General features: G+C 40.6%; 1 protein-coding gene across 1 annotated transcript in view; it reads right to left on the reverse strand.

The window, feature by feature from the left end:
* Positions 1–2,389: 2,389 nt before the first annotated feature.
* Positions 2,390–17,412, reverse strand: part of LOC128744636 (serine/threonine-protein kinase phg2-like) — an 88,001-nt gene continuing 72,978 nt past the window's right edge. The window contains exon 3 of the mRNA XM_053841790.1: positions 2,390–3,011. Within this exon, the coding sequence (XP_053697765.1) occupies positions 2,676–3,011 (336 nt within the window). The 3' untranslated portion in view covers positions 2,390–2,675. The remainder of the gene's footprint in view (positions 3,012–17,412) is intronic.

Raw genomic sequence — 17,412 nt, forward strand, 5'->3', positions numbered from 1 at the left:
TTGTAGACCGACCCTCCATGAAGCCGGCCTGGTAACTTCCCACAAATCTATTGGCTATTGGCGATAGTCGATGAAAGATGACTTGGGACAGCACTTTGTAGGCTGTATTCAGGATAGTGATTACTCGGTAGTTCTCACAATCCAGCTAATCGCCTTTTTTGTAGATAGGGCAAATAACCCCGTCTTTCCACTCCTCCGGTAGTCGTTCCGTATCCCAAATCTTGACAATCAGTTGATGCAGACAGCCGGCCAACTTGTCCGGGCCCGTTTTAATAAGTTCCGCTACAGTGTCATCCTTTCCCGCTGCTTTGTTGTTCTTCAGCCGCTGGATGACTTCTTTATCTTCCTTTATCGATGGGGGTGGCACATCTTCATTGCTTGCTACACTAATGTGGTCACTTCCTCCGCTATCATGGTCTTCCGCCTGCACGCCATTTAGGTGTTCATCGTAGTGCTGCTTCCACCTTTCGATCACCGCACGGTTATCAGTCAAGATGCCTCTATCTTTATCTCTGCACATTTTGGCCCGCGGCACAGAGCCTTTGCGAGATCCGTTGAGTCTCTAATAGAACTTCCGTGTGTCGTACTGCTGCTCGAGTTCTTCGCACTTCTCCTCTTGGTGGCGCTTCTTCTCCTTGAAGAGTCGGGGTTGCTCCCTTCGCTTCTGTTTGTATCGCTCCACATTCTAACGGGTGGCCCTACGCAGCATTTGTACCCGCGCTGCGTTCTTCTCAGCCAATATCTGCTGGCATTCCTCGTCAAACCATTCGTTACGTCGATTCGGTGCCACACGGCCTAGGACGTTCTCCGCTGCGCTGCTAATGGCTGTTTTCACGACATTCCAACAGTCCTCAAGAGGGGCTTCATCCAGCTCACCCCCTTCTGCCAGCCCGGTTTCGAGAGATAACGCGTAATTTTCGGCGTCCTCCGGTTGCTTCAGTCGCGCTAGATTATACCGTGGCGGGTGCCGGTATCGTATGTTGTTCACAACAGATAGTTTTTGACGTATCATTACCATCACTAGGTAGTGATCCGAATTAATGTTAGCGCCCGGATAGGTTCTGACGTCGATAATGTCCGAAAAGTGCTGACCATCTATCAGAACGTGATCGATTTGTGACTCTGTCTGGTTGGGTAGAGGTTATGCTGGAAGAAGGTACTACGTATGGCCATGTTCTTGGAGGCGGTAAAGTCGACAAGTCTTAGGCCGTTTTCATTCGTTTGCGGGTGAGCGATGAACCGTCCAATCACCGGTTTAATTTGCTCCTGCTGACCAACCTGAGCATTACAGTCCCCGATGGTAATTTTGACATCATGTCTTGGGTAGTATTCACGCTACAACTGCGCGTAGAATTCATCTGGGACTTCCGAGGTGAGGGCTGTGCACGTTAATTATGCTAATATTAAAGAATCGGCCCTTGATTCTTAATCTGCAAACTCGGGGGTTGATCGGCCACCACCCTATCACCCGCTTCTGCATCTCGCCCATCACTATAAAAGCTGTGCTCAGTTCGTGTGTATTGCCGCAGCTCTGGTAGATGGTATGACCATCTTTATACTTACGTACCATCGTTCCGTTCCAGCATACCTCCTGCAGCGCTACGATGTCGAACTTGCGGCTCTTCATTTCTTTAGAAAGCACGTGGATACTTGGGTACAATCTGGATTTATTGAAAATCGTGCCCGCATTTCGATCGCCGCTCGTCTTATAACACCTTCAAGCGTAATGTTGAATAGCAGGCAGGAAAGACCATCTCCTTATCGAAGTCCCCTGCGAGATTCGAATGGGTCCGACGATCCACCCGAGATTCTCACACAGCGCTGGATCCCATCCATCGTAGCCATGATAAGTCTAGTAAGCTTACTCGGAAAGCCGTTTTCGTCCATAATTTTCCATAGCTCTTGTCGATTTACGCTATCATATGCGGCATTGAAAGCGATGAACAGGTGATGCGTGGGGACTCGGAATTCGTGGTACTTCTGGAGAATCTGCGGCAGGGTGAAGATTTGGTCTGTTGTAGACCGACCCTCCATGAAGCCGGCCTGTTAGCTTCCCACAAATCTATTGGCTATTGGCAATAGTCGATGAAAGATGACTTGGGGGTACAGGGTAGACCCTGTGATTTGCCGATACTGGTGAACCTTTGAACCACAGCGGACCCAGTCCACAGTCCATCGTTAAGAATTTCGAAGTGATTTTCAAGGAAACGAGCTCTAGGAAGTCAAATCTAGGAGCAGTTGTAATGTTTGGTTGACCCAAAAGTGGATTTTGTTCTTCAAAACTCCAGTAACTGTTGTAAGCAAAGCACAAAAATGTTCTCAAATTTTCTACCCACAGTAAAAAGACGCCAAACAGCACCAGAATCGATGTGGTAATTTTAATTTTGGAACAATGTTTCTTTATTATTTAGCAGTTGTCACATTTGCAGGAATTACGATTACTTAGTATGTACAGAAAATGACGGAGCAAATACTTACTTACGATACCGGCCGGGGAATTTCCGCCGCCGTTTGTCTTGTTCTATTGACTTATGTTTTGTGTATGTGTTTGCAGCATGCAGTAACCACCCCCTTCTCCTGAACCTGCGCTGGATCATCGCGAAATACAGTAAGTTAAATTAGTTATTGGCTAGAGTAGAGCTTAAGGGTAGAGCTTTTTGGGATATTGGGGCCATTCAAACCGGCCGCGAGGGCGCCTTCCGATTGGGTGGCGGTGGAGGTGGCGCCCGCATCCGGTTCGACTGGGACGAAGCGAGCACCGTACCGGCGGCTACCGATTCGATCAGATTGTGGTGCTGTCCTGGCACGATTCCGCCGCCGACCGTGGCGGTGTTCGATGATTCGTCCTCATCTTCGTCGGACGACACGGAGTTGACGTCCGAATTGGACGGCGTAGGCGAGGGTGGCGAGAGAGTTTCCTGCTCCTGCAGCATCGTACGGAACTCCTGAATCGATTCGTTCAGGGCCCACAGTTGGGACAGCAGCGACAGATCCAGCTGTCTTAAGCCGTACTGGAAGGAAAGAAGAGACGGAAAAGTATGTTAGTAGTTTGAGTTAGATAACAACAGCTATTAAATCGAAAATATTGTGGTGAAACTGTAACCAACAAGAACAGTTAATGCTTGTAGAGATAACTTTATCGCTGTGGAAAAGATAATTACAAATTGTTTTAGCGCTATTGTGAAGAATTTGTTCAACATAATTACTTCCCATGACAAGAAAAAGTAGTTTCCACGGCAGCGGTCATTAAAAACAGTTCGCTGGCAAAGCTGGAACGAAAGCAGAACTTTTTACCATTCTGCTAGAGCAATTGTGTAGTCACTTTTGGAATGTGTTTCTTTCCTATGGCATCATAGTTTTTAACAGACACATATAGTAGAACGATTGCTTCGAAATATTCACTTAAATTTACTTGAACTTAAACTTCGAAAGGCAAACATTACACCACACCGTTAGGTGGATTTAAACAGGTAACCTATACGGCACACAATGAAGCACCTGGGAGAGATAATTTTAAAAACTTGTTTTTTGCGGAATTCCCACACTACTAGAACGGTCATCACCAGCACAACAACCGGACCCGTTCTGAACTGCAACCAGTCGACAAATCACAGCGAGTAATTACTACAACAGCATCGTAAAATAAATGTGTAATAGTTTTCTCAAGATGATGAAGCTGTTTGTTATGGTTGTAGTAACTCATGCGCAAAGAATTTAAAATGTTTTGCTTAAAATTTCCGGTATTATAAATGCCTGAATTCTATTAAATACAATACATTTCACCTACCCTGTTATCAACATCCTTTCAAAACAATAAATTGTTTTTCTATCAGTTACTGCAATCTGGTACCTTCCGGCTGATCACCCACTGTATAGAAAGTGCATTAAAATTGGCACTATGATACTATCTATTACTGCACTGAAATGGTTTAAGCTCGCGATAAGCGCCTGCTGCTGCTGGGGTTGCTACCGCCGCCATCATCCGTTGGCTTTACGCCGTGTTCAATTAGTGTTATCTCCGATAAACAACCGGCGGCGGCCAATTGTGCAATTGTCGCTATATAAACTCTAACTCTCACTCGAGCGCCCCGCAGCAGGAAAGCTGCAAACGGATTTCAATCAAATGCCAGTTGCAATGCAGCGCGGTAGCGCGAAAAAAAAAAAAAACAAACGCAAATTTAAATGTGATTTAGTGACTTTCGACTGCAGTCGTCTGCACTAGGCTGCACTGCAGCCAAACGGCTGCCGGTCATTGCAATGGGAGGAAGTCAGCTTAACGAGAGAGGGAAATGTAACAAAGTGTTTAATCCTATTCAAGCGTACTAAAATGTCACACTTCAAGTGGTTTTATTGAGGAAATAGTGCGATGCGGAATAAGCAAAGGAGGGCAGAGGCAGCCGACTTCAATTCAAATATAATAAGAAAACCGCTCAGCTCAGCCCGGAGAAAGAAGGTCTTATTTCCTACGGTTCCTTTCTGGCTGATTGCCGACATAAGCTGCTCCGGTCCGGATTGATAGACGGGCGCAGGAAAATTGCAAATTACATAAAAAAGCACTTTTTCTCGAGTTTTATTTGTGACTTTAATCTGTCGGCGGCGATTATGAGGACCCTTGCAACCCGGCCCAGTAAGTCAGTAAGCTAAACTATACGCAAAGCCAGAGGATCAAGTGGTGGAGGTAATTGATTTGTTTGAGTTTCTATTTCTATGGTAGTTTGCGGAATTACCAGCCGATTAACGTATGATATTAACGTTTACATTATACCTCGAAAAGCAACCGTGCTATATTTTATACTTGTAGGAAATTTCCCATACGTAAAAGTTGCTCATGACCCCGATTTTTACTATAATTTCCCTTACCCATAAAAATTTGCAAATAACTTCACGCTAAAATTTTTATCTACGTTTCATGAAGTAGGGATATAAATTTAATTACAATTTTATAGGAAAATAAATGGCCACGGTATGTTAAATAATAACCGTTGTACCGTTGTCATTAATTTTACTGTAAAACTCTAATTAAATTTTTATCAACTGTTTTTATTCATAAAACTTAATCACAAAACTAGTGCACACTAAAATCTTACTGGTGTTGTTTTTTTTTTATTTGTCAGTGTAAAGGGCATAGATTACTGCATTTTATATTTATTGAAAATTGTTTCAGACTTACTTCTTACCCTAGTCAATTGCTCGAATCTTGGCTTGAACTTTTTCTTGTTGGTTGCAATTCCACTCTTTTTCAGTTTGCGCTACACAATGGATCAGTTTGGCTCAATTGCCCTTAGCTTCAGGGTGTTGATTGGGTTTAACTCCCGTGTGGAACAGTGACGCCATTGTCATTGTACCACTATTTGTTCGAATTCTAATTTAAAAGAGAACAATCTCTTCTGAAGGTACTGCTTCTGATACATTTTGTTGGTCACAAAAGTTCCAAAAACGTTATTTTTCACTCCGCTGCTGCAACTTGTCAAACAAGATTTTTTTTTCGGGAATTTCGACCGGCTGAAAATGGCCTTAGAGTATGTTTCATCATTCATAATGACGCAAAGTATGGATTGCCAGCAAATTCTCGTAGAATTTGGTTGAGCGTTTCTTTGTTTTTCATTACAGTCTGGTAATGGTAATATTATTATCGAGTGAATTCACGAATTCACGAGAAATTTTACGGAAAAATTCTTTTTCATTCTGATGCTACTCGATTTTACGAATTTAAAGCAAAGCCATGGGTATAAACATCCTTCAGAGCTTGACCCTTTTTTATCGACAGACCTCGCTAGCCGGTTATTAGAGTACCGTGAAAGCACCAGTCGCCGCGCAGTTCCAGTGGCTGCGCACCCGGCCATATTTTCATTAATTAGATAAAATTAAGATAAAACATATAATTTTATGCATACAGTTCTGTTGTTACACTTTTTCTGTTTATGTTCAGCAAACATTTTCGTATGCATATCAGAGTAACAAACGAGTTATATGTACCAATATATACCCTGAACAATCGTATCTGTTGCACAAAAGTAGCATATGCGTACTAATTTGGAGGCCATATACGTACTACAAAATATTAACAATTAAACAATTAACAACAATTCAACTTTATAAATCTTTTTATGCGATAAGACCTGACTCAAAGCGATTAGTTTTATAATGCTATACAATTCTTTACTGGAAGTCGCAATTCAATCACTTACTATCGTCAAATATGACAGAATATAAACTTGTGTGCATTACACTAGGCTACATTTATGATACTGAATTTATTAAAAATCAATCACGATAATTTGATATAAGAGTTGGTGTTTACTGGGTTGTTAGCATCGTACCCCGAAGCTAACTGGGAGGGCAAGTTTACGAATTTATATATTTCTTTTAGTATTGGTGTCGATTAAATTTTATATAAAAGCAACTTACTCCACATTACGGAGAAAATTCTGTAAACAAACCAAGGTGCACCCATGGGTGACTCTTTTTCGCTATCTCTTTTTATGACAATCGTAAGCATAAACGGATAGATAGAAACCCCTTACCAGGCCAGTGATTGTGAAGCTTTTTTTACAACAGCAGTTTTTACAATAGACGAAGGAAACGGTATAAAAAAAGTGGAAGGTTGGTTTCAAGACTACGCAAAGTTGATGTAATAAAATGTTGGTGCAGATCACAAAAAGCCTGCGGTACTGTTCTACCTTTGTGATTCCTCAATAACCTTCAGGCCAATTAGCAGATTTTTGATAATTGCCTAGCTATTAATAAGTACTAGCGGCTTGCAAAAAAAGCTGTAAAGGGAGCCAGCTATAACCGAATTCGAACCAAACTTATACCCTAGCCCTGTGAAGAAGAAGAAGAAGAAGAAGAAGAAGAAGAAGAAGAAGAAGAAGAAGAAGAAGAAGAAGAAGAAGAAGAAGAAGAAGAAGAAGAAGAAGAAGGAGTATACCGCATCTAGCGTTAATTTTCATTTTTCAGTTACGGCCGTCGTCCAGCGTTGCCAGACTTTGCTGAAGATAAATCCGTAGTTTTAAGATCTGCGTTTTTGTCAACGAGAAAAGGGTAACAATTTCGTTTCAAAATTAAGAAAGAAGCGAAATTTAATCGGAACAACAAGTTGAGCAGGTAGACGCCTTTCAATATCTTGATAGACAGATGACGTCCGACGGTGGTACCATGACTGATACAGTCACACGGATCAGGAAGGCCAGGGGTGCCTTTGAAGGTCTGCGAAACATTTGACGCTCAAACCAGATCACTTTACAAAATTTAATCAAATTTTATATTAAATAAAAGTTGATACTAAACATGTACTGCAGATTTGTTAGTATTAAGTATTTGTTAGTTTTGCTAAAAAGTGTAAATTAATTTCGATATGTATAGTTTACTAACGCTTCTTTTTACACGAAAACTTTAATCACTTTTTCGTTATGTACAGATACTAACGCTTCTTTTTACACGAAAATTTTTATCACTTTTTCGTTATCTTTTCATCGCATTTTTATCACGTTTGTGTTGAATTGTAAGAAGGCTAAAATTCAACAGTTTCTAATTATCGCGCAAAAAGAGTAAAGTTAATAAATGCAAATATACTCAAGTCTCTTTTCACACGTTTTTTCTTTGATTTTTCTTTCATTTTTTGTAACTTGCGTTCCCGATTTTCGGATTTCCTTTTTGCTTTTTCGTTTTCAGTTCTCGTCTTTTTCTAACTCTCTCCCTTCTTGTTTTTCGATTTCGTCTGTCTGTCTGTCTGTCTGTCTGTCTGTATGTTCCTTATAGACTCGGAAACTACTGAACCGATCGGCGTGAAAATTTGCATGTAGGGGTTTTTGGGGCTAGGGAAGATTCTCTTGATGGCAAAAGACCCCTCCCCCCCACTAAGAGGGGAGGGGGCTCCCATACAAATCTATGCCTATAAAAATGGATTTCTGTCTGCTCTATGTTCCTTATAGAAGCGAAAAATACAGAACCGATCGGAGTAAAAATTTGCATGTAGGAGTTTTTGGTGCCAGGGAAGGTTCTTATGATGGTTAGAGATTCCTCCCCCACTAAGAGGGGGGGGGGGGGCTCCCATACTAATCTATACCTATAAAAATGGATTTCTGTCTGTCTGCCCGAATGTTCCTTATAGAATCGAAAACTACTGAACCGATCGGCGTGAAAATTTGCATATAGGGGTTTTTGGGGCCAGGGAAGGTTCTTGGTTCTTATGATGGTTAGAAACCCCTCCCCTAAGAGGGGGGGTTCCCATACAAATGAAACACAAATTTCAGCATAACTCGAGTACTAATCAAGCAAATAAAACCAAATTTTACAAGTAGGTGTTTTTTAGAGACAAGTATTTTTTCTATGGTGAATTAAAACCCCTCTCCACTTTAGGAAGGGGGGCTCCCATACAAATACAAGTTTTCTCATAACTCCAGAACTAATCAAGCAAATGGAACCAAATTTATCATGTGGGTCTTTTTGCACGCAAATTTTTTTTCTATGGTGAATTGAGACCCCTCCCCTCTTTAGGAGCGGAATTATGACCCCTCTCCCTTTTAAGAAGGGGGGGGGCTTCCACACAAATGAAATACAAATTTCCTCATAACTCGTGAACCAATCAAGCAAATGGAACAAAATTTGACACGTGGGTGTTTTTGGAGACAAGAATATTTTCTATGGTGAATTGAGACCCCTCCACACTTTAGGAGGGGCGGCTTCTATACAAATTAAATACAAATTTCCTCATAACTCGAAAACTAATTAATCAAATGGAACCATATTTGGCGTGTGGGTGTTTTTGGAGGCATGAATTTTTTCTATGATGAATTAGGACCCCTTACCTTTTTAGGAGGGGGGGCTCTCATACACATGCAATACAAATTCCCTCATAACTCGAGAAATAACCAAGCAAATGGAACAAAATTTGACATGTGGGTGTTTTTGGAGACAAGAATGTTTTCTATGGTGAATTGAAACCTCTTCCAGCTTTAGGAGGGGGGCTCCCATACAAATGAAATACAAATTTCCTCATAACTAGAGAACTAAGCAAGCAAATGGAACCAAATTTGGCATGGGGGAGTTTTGGAGGCAGGAATTCTTTTAATGATGGTTTGAGACCCCTCACCCCTGTGGTAGGGGGATAAGGACTCTCATACAAATAAAGCAGAAATTTTTGCGTAACTCAAAAACTAATCGAACTCGAGAAATTTTAGACTCTTTCATAAAACATTAATCAATAACAAGACCACCAAAAACTATGAATAGTAACATTAGATAATTCCGCGAAACGGCCACAGGCCGCGAGTGTTGCCGGCGACCTGCCGTCTGAAGCGCCGGCCACTGCAGGGGGCAGCCCCCCGTAGAGATCACCTCTATCTAGGTTTATTTATTTTTCTAGGTCTACTGACCTCTATTACTTTCCTTCAGTTAGGTCACCCCTGCGAAATGGTACTTTCTACGAAATGATTTTCCGTGAAATGGTACATCCCGCGTAAGGTTTTTCACGAAATGGTATCCTGCGAAACTCTATATTCCGCGTTGTGGTCAACCGAGAATTGGTGTTCCGCAAAATGGTATTCGGCGAAATGGTTTGTAATGATGGCGAATATTTAAATGCTATCCGCTTTATTTTATCAGGCTAAGTAATGGAGGGAGTTGTTTTCTACTTTACTGTGAGGAAAATTTATATATTAAAACACCCATGAACTGCCCAGAAACTTGCAAAACTCAAGATTGTGACAAAGGTCATCCGAGATTCACGATTTATGTACAACACAGTTTAATTTGTGGCAATCCGAAGTTTGTCGGGTCAGCTAGTCTAAAATAAAAACATATTGATTTAAAACAAAAACATAATTGTCAAGTTCCCTTAACTAAATTAGGTGAAATTTTAAAATCATTTACCAATAAAATAAATGGCAGCACTTTCTGTGTATCCGTTTTTTTGTGTTCAACTTAAATTTGTAAATTTTATTTTTATTTTTATTTACGTATTATCCGTTAAAAAGACTATTTGAGAAAAGTGACTACTTTTTCCCACAGACGGTCAATTTTACTCAATCCAAACAAACACTTGCGTTTTATTATAGACCTACGGTTTACCGGTTTAACGGGTTTAATGACAAAAAACGGAGCGAAAAGTATGCATTATTATTCAAATTGTTATTGTGGGTATGAAATGGGGAAGACAAACAAGAAAGCGACCAATATAGCTTTTGCCATCTCAAGCCTCTACCTAGCGCCTCCACGCGGCCATACCCGATAATGCTCTATTGAGCAGCTAAGCTTGGAGATGCGATGCTGCATGGTTCCCGGCTGCCTGATTTTAAAACTGCGATTTTGGGTATACGGCTGAACCACACGGCCAGGTAAGCCTAATATGTTATTCTAATAATTTGTTTTGTTTTAGTTCGCCAAGCATCTCCTACTGTACAGAGAAAACTTTGGCCGCGACAAGTTTAAATAATGCACATGGATATTGGAAGTAAAAATTTAATTAATTATTGGATATTAGAAGCACTGATGGAAACTCAAATGACGCAATAATATTTCATTCGACGGATTGTTGGTGAGATTGTTCTATTTTTTGCCATATACGCTCTATTTCATTTTATTTTTACTATTATATTCATATCGTATATTACTGGGTACAAGAACACCTATGAAGATTGCGTGAATTTTTGTGCATCATCTTAAAGTAGGTGTTCAATTAACGTACCCATTTCTACAATCTTAAGGACATGGCCAGGTGTATGGTGTACTTATGGGTACACCATATCAGTCACCATGTTTCATGGTGTGTACGATTGTCTATGCTAAGCTATGCAATGCTATTATTATTCAAATTGTTATTGTATGCTAAAACGGAACAATCAGACAAAGAGCACGAACCCATGAACCTGCTGTTTAATTGTAAAATGTAGAACAATTGAGTGATGGTCCCATTTAAGCGGTTAAGCGCAAGTAATGAATTATTTCAAAGAGACTATAATGTTTGTTACCATTCTAATTTCGGTCGTTAAACTTTCTTGCGCTAGTCTAATCGCGCACCCAATAGTTATTTTTATACCTTCACTAAATAATTGAAATTCCTCTACTTTTTTCGCATTTCCCACTTGACATTTTTGTGCATGGGTAGGCCAATGATGCTAGTTCGCTTCAAACGAAAGCGACTTCTGGTTTGACGTTGGGAAATCTTTAGCAGTTCGGTCTAGAATTTCGTTCAATGGCAAAACTACAATAAAAATAAATGCCAAATTACCATTAACCTTTGGCAGTGTCATTTGCTGATCGGAATGCATAGCAGAGAAAAACGACGCCAGCAGTCCGGTCGGTCAGTCAGTCGGTAGCGCCCTTAGAGAACAGGTTAATGAAAAAAATTGTTGTTAACCTTCCCAGCGGCTGTATCACGACATCGATCCTCGACAAAATGCATTTCAATTTCCGATGCATATAATCAGCTTCGGTCTGCTCCGCAGCAGAAACTAGAAACGCGGGGCAACATACCAAACCCACATGCATAAGGTTCGGCCATTAGATCAGCGCCGCTTACAGATCAGTTTCTATCGAATGGGCTGTGAATTATCCTGCAGCCATCCAATCTAGTAGGTGCCATGTAGGTCCATTAATTACACGGTGGGTGTGCAATACCGGCTCCGAGGAGAAATTCCTTTCAGGCCGCGGCGCGGTAAATCTCAAAGAGCATTTGCTAGTAGAGCAAAGCAGGAAGCGTGCCATAATTCAAATTATCAATGGATGGCTCCTGCCTGGCTGCAAGGTAAGAAATCGGCTAGAAAACATCGATCATTTCTCTACCTTCATTACTGCCCGAAACTGGTTAAACAGTTCAGTACCGGTTTCTACCGTTAGTGAACCCAATCGTTTTGATAAACGTACTCTCGATCTGTCCAGGTCTGAAAAATCCTCGCATCCCAGATAATTCATTCGATTGTGCAAACGGTCCGAACGGCGCGTAATAACATTCCGCCCATCGATTACATAGCGTCAATCAAATTAAATCATACCGCACCATCGGCATTCACCCAATTTTTCCAGCGATCAACCGTAAACAAAATGCCTCTAAGCCATTCGTTTAAGAGAAAATAAGAGGGGAAAACAAACCGAACGGTACAATTTACTTTAATCGATTAGATAATTTACTGTCTGCGGTTCCGAAATACATATTGTTCACCGTTCATTTCTCATCAGCTTTTTTTTTTATCTCATGGTTTGAGAAAGCAGCACAGCATTGTATACGACTCTTTGTGGTCCAGTTTTCCACTTCACAATTTTTTTCCTGGTATATATCAAGCTATCTGTTTCCCTGGAAAAGTCACTACCGGCGCGCCGGTGGGTGGAGCGCACCGACAACGGCAGCACTGGTTGGGAGTTTCCCGCCCACAGATCCACTTTTCCATGGGTAGGCAATTTTTGGTACCGTTTCTTAAACGGCTGTAAACTGTTTTGGATTCATTCTAGTTCGTTTCCTGAAACACGCATTTTCTTATCAGCCCCTTTCGTTAAGTGTCCTAATGGAAAACTTTAAATAGAGAAAGGAAAAAATAACATAAAAACTATTTTCCGTTTATTTCTAATGATAGAATTAAATGAAACGCAGTTTTTCTCACCTGTTCTTTCATTTTTCATGCTCTAAGAATCGATGCTGCTACGCTCAGCAGTCAATCATATTGATTTTTCCACTCTTTTTTTTTCAATTACCGAAACAGCAGCAGGCTCTCTTTCGGCACTCCCAAGGTCAATGTCAGTGCAGTAAAAGCAGCGTTTCGTTCAGCTGTCAATGCCAGATGCTGGAGCTACCGCAGACAACCGAAGACGCCGAACGGTGGCGATCCGCGTGAAGTCCGCACATGCTGCGAAAGCATAGACACGCCGAGACTGATGGCGATAATAAGGCGGTAATGAGTCATTATTTTCATTTCTTTGTAGTGGCTATTTTGACTGTTGCTGCTGCTGCTGCTGCCACTGCTGCATCACGATCTGATGAGATACTGTATGAGCGAAAAAAACAATGTTTTTTTTTGCTTTTTGTTAAAACAGCTCCATTTTAATTATCAAACAACATACCGAACATACACTCCTGCAGATGGCCTTGAACGGGGAAATCAAGAGCATCTCGTTCAGCTGGTACACTGTACACTGTACCATATTGCCTTCAGGGTGTTGTTTATGTAATTTTAATTACTGGCAGCATGATGTGATTCATTGAGGCTCAACCTAACTTAAGCCTCACCTTGATCAAGTTGAATCTCCCAGTTGAATTTCAAGTTTAGGAATTCGTCAAAGTAAATCCTCCGAATGCTAACGAGGAAGTAGCAAAACCGTTAATGCATCAACCATTTGTTCAATTATTTTGCATTCGACCTTTAGCTTCAGCTGGCCCCCATTTGCCATGCACTGAAGGTTCCACTTATGTTATCATTAAATGCACCTGTCAAGAGGCAGTTTATTCCCGTCACAGGGCAACTAAACTGTTGTTTATGCAGCAATTTTTTACGTTGAAAACGCACTCCAACCGAGGCAAAACGCTGCAGAAAAAGCAACCTCTGCCTCCGGGCGACACAGTATTTGATCATCTCGACCTGATCGTAAATCTACCGGTACGTACTCGCAGGCTTGCTGGTATTTCATTTGCATTCACATGAATAATGGTCAAACGATGCCAGCAGCAGCAGGAGTAGCACCCACCGTTCGCAGTGAATTTCTTGCAAGTTCATCCTTTGCACACTCTCCGAGACGGGCATTTTGCAACAAAGTTACAAACGGTCAATTAATTTACCCGTGTAGCGACCGCGCGCGACAGCCAAATGGATCCGGTTCAGAGAACAACCGTACCAAATCGAAATGTCGTCGCTCCTGTCAACATTAGTCGGCTTAATCGATTCGCTCATTACTTCCTCACGACCTACCATAACTACTTTAGCTGGTAAGATCAGCGGGGCCAATTGAGCACCAGAAATCCATCCATCAGTGGTGATAATTCAATTAGCCTGACAGCGGACGCAGTTCGGCACTAGCATAATTCAATTTGCAGAAAAAGTACACTCGAATGTCTGTGAAACCCCATTGACATATTTGTTGCCACCGCCTCCACCGGATAATGGCGAAAGTGTTAACAATTGGTCACCCACCAGACGAGACGCAGAGGAAAATTTTTAGGCTTGGCAGGTCTCAATTGACCGTACCATTTATGAATGCTAATTGGAACGACGATAGGGTCAAACCGCCCGCTCGCCCTAGAAGGGAAAGCGTCAACCGAAGCTGGTAAAATTTCCGATACCCGAGAAGTCGTGGGCCGATTAATAAATGACACTTTATTAAAACCGCATGCTTGAGCTGAACCACCGACCACGTATGGATTAGAAATACATAATTTCTGTGTCAGATAGTATTGGGAACCATCCTCTCTCCTGGGTTTCTTCTTTTTAGCTTTTTGTCGGGGTGGTTAAAGTGGTTAATGGGCCAAATTATACCATTTTTAACTGAGTGATGAATGAATATTTGTAATCGGTATTAGATTACAGATTACAGATTAGATTAGATTACGGTATTATTTCATCATTGTGATTTAAATTTGTATGAATTCTTTATATTATTTAAACTTGTTTCCCTTTCCAACATTCTAAAAAATGCATTGGTTTTCAATGATGTAGGAAACATTATTTGACTACATGATAAATAGATAGATCCCAAGTGTAAGCCCTGGGGGACGAAGTGGTTAGATATGAATTTGCCCGAAGTTCAATCTAAATTGTGACGACCGACGTGCTCCACAAGAGTTTACAAAACTATGCACTTTTGAGAGGGGTTATATTCAGCTCAAATTTTCGAAAAATCGATTTTTTTATTTCATGGTCGTAGTGTACATATATTTAAGTATGCACACAGAATATAGCAGTTCAATCCGTCAAATATGAATGAAGTTACACGCGTATTTGTAACGACGTGTCAGGAACGGAACTTTGAAGGTAAGGAACGCGAAATTTTGAACGCGTGTTTCTCAAAACCGTTTTTTCAAAGTCGGTGCGCAGGATTTCTCGAGAGCCGCCGAACTGATCCGCTCCAAATTTTAACATAGGTGTGCTAAGGATATATGCTAGAAATTAATTGAAGGATTTCCCTCACGGATTAATTTAATTTAATTTTAATTTATAAATTTCCTAGCTGACCCGACAAACTTTGTATTGCCACAAATTAACCTGTGTTGTACATAAATCATGAATCTCGGATGATCTTTGTCACAATCTCGACGCGTGGGCGACGCTTCCGACGGCGAGTCACCGGCAACACTCGCGACCGTCTCGTCCTGAATGATCTAGTGTTACTATAGATAGTTTTTGTGGTCTTGTATTGACTAATGTTTTATGGAAGAGTCTCGAATTTCTCGAGTTCGATTAGTTTTTGAGTTTCGCAAAAATTTCTGTTTTATTTGTATGAGAGTCCATATCCCCTTACCACAGGGGTGAGAGGTCTCTAACTATCGTAAAATAAATTCAAGACTCCAAAATCTCCCACATGCCAAATTTGGTTCCATTTGCTTGATTGGTTCTCGAGTTATAAGGAAATTTGTATTTCATTTGTATAGGAGCCCCTCTCCTAAAGTGGGGAGGGGTCCCAATTCATCATAGAAAAAAAGTTTGTCTCCAAAAACACCCACATGCCAAATTTGGTTCCATTTGCTTGATTAGTTCTCGAGTTATGAGGAAAATTGTATTTCATTTGTATGGAAGCCCCCCCTCTTAAAGGGGAAAGGAGTCCTAATTCCCCTTCTAAAGAGGGGAGGGGTCCCAATTTACCATAGAATAATTTCTTGTCACCAAACACACCCACATGCCAAATTTTGTTCTATTTGCTTGATTTGTTCTCGAGTTATGCAGAAATTTGTGTTTCATTTGTATGGGAGCCCCCCCTCTTAGTGGGGGGAGGGGTCTCTAACCATCACTAAAACCTTTCCTGGCCCCAAAAACCTCCACATGCAAATTTTCACGCCGATTGGTTCAGTAGTTTTTGATTCTATAAAGAACATCCCGACAGACAGACAGACAGACAGACAGAAATCCATTTTTATATAGTAGATTATTTAATTTTCGACTTAAAGAACGTCGCACAGACATAATAAGAGGAAGAACGGAACAGATGAAAACAAAATAAATAGAAAAGAAAATAACGGAACAGGAAACAAAAAACGAGACTATAAAAGAGGAAACACGGTCGAAAAGAGACCATAAATGGAAGGGAAAAGAGAAAAACAACAAATAATTAGGACAGAAGAGGGTGAAAAACAGGACAGAAGGAGTGAAAGAGAAAACAGCGGGGAAAACGTATAAAAAAAGTAAGGAAAATAAGACAATCCACCAGTGAATACGGGACAAAAAAAGAAAAATATAACAAAAAACAAAGGAAACCAAAAGGAAAAGAATAATAGCGAGCGAGAGAGAGAGAAACCGATAAAGGAAACGAGGAGGACGGGAAAAAGCGACTTCGAAAACAGACACTGAGGAAGCCTGCAAGTCGTAGGCGAAATACGTATCTGTCAAGAATAAATATTCATAGCAGAATTAAATTAAAAAGTTTACTTTTTAGACCAAACTCGTGTTTTTAGTGTTTGACCTTGAAATGCGGTCAGCAATGAATTTTTTTTTGAATGGAGGGGAAATAGCGGGAAACTGGGGGGGGGGGGTTGTTGGTAGCTAGGTAGCTAGGCTTAACAAGTAGTCGTCATTCCCGCTCTTTTACCTCCATTCCAAAAGAAATTCATTACTTTCCCCTACCGTCCCTCCATCAATTGTAGAACCACCGTTTCAAAAAATAATAATTTTCCTTTTAATTTAATTTTACGGGAAAAAGGTCAAACGAGATATAAAAGGAGAAAGACGGACCCAGTGTAAAATAGGAAAATGTAACAGAAAAAGAAGAAACGAGAAACAGGAAAAATGGACCAAAGAAAAAAGTAAAACTGGAGAGAAAGATATTGGAAATGGGAGATAAAAAAGAAGAAAGCAAAGGGAAATTTGGAGCCAAAAACAGTATAAATGTGACAGACAAAAAAAGAAAACCGAGATATTTTAAAAGAAAAACGAAACACGCGAAGACGAAAAACGAGAAAGAAGAGTGTTAGAAAAAGACGAAAACTGAAAACGGGAAACAAGGAGAAAGCGAAACAAAAATTATAAAAAATGAATAAAACCCCAGAGGAAAAACAGGACTGAAAATAAGATGAATGAGACAAGAAATAAAGAAAAACGAAACAATGAAACAGAAAAAACGGAACAAAAAAGAAAAAACGACAGAAAAAGGGGAAGAAACGAAAAACAAAAGAAAAAAATTAGAACAAAAACCAAGAAAACGATACAGAAAAGAAAACCCGGAACAAAAGGTGAAAAAATGGGACTGGCAAAGAGAAATAAAGAAAAAGACAAGTGGTAAAAC

Source organism: Sabethes cyaneus, chromosome 3 (assembly GCF_943734655.1).
Source record: "Sabethes cyaneus chromosome 3, idSabCyanKW18_F2, whole genome shotgun sequence".
NCBI classification, from domain to species: Eukaryota; Metazoa; Arthropoda; class Insecta; order Diptera; family Culicidae; genus Sabethes; species Sabethes cyaneus.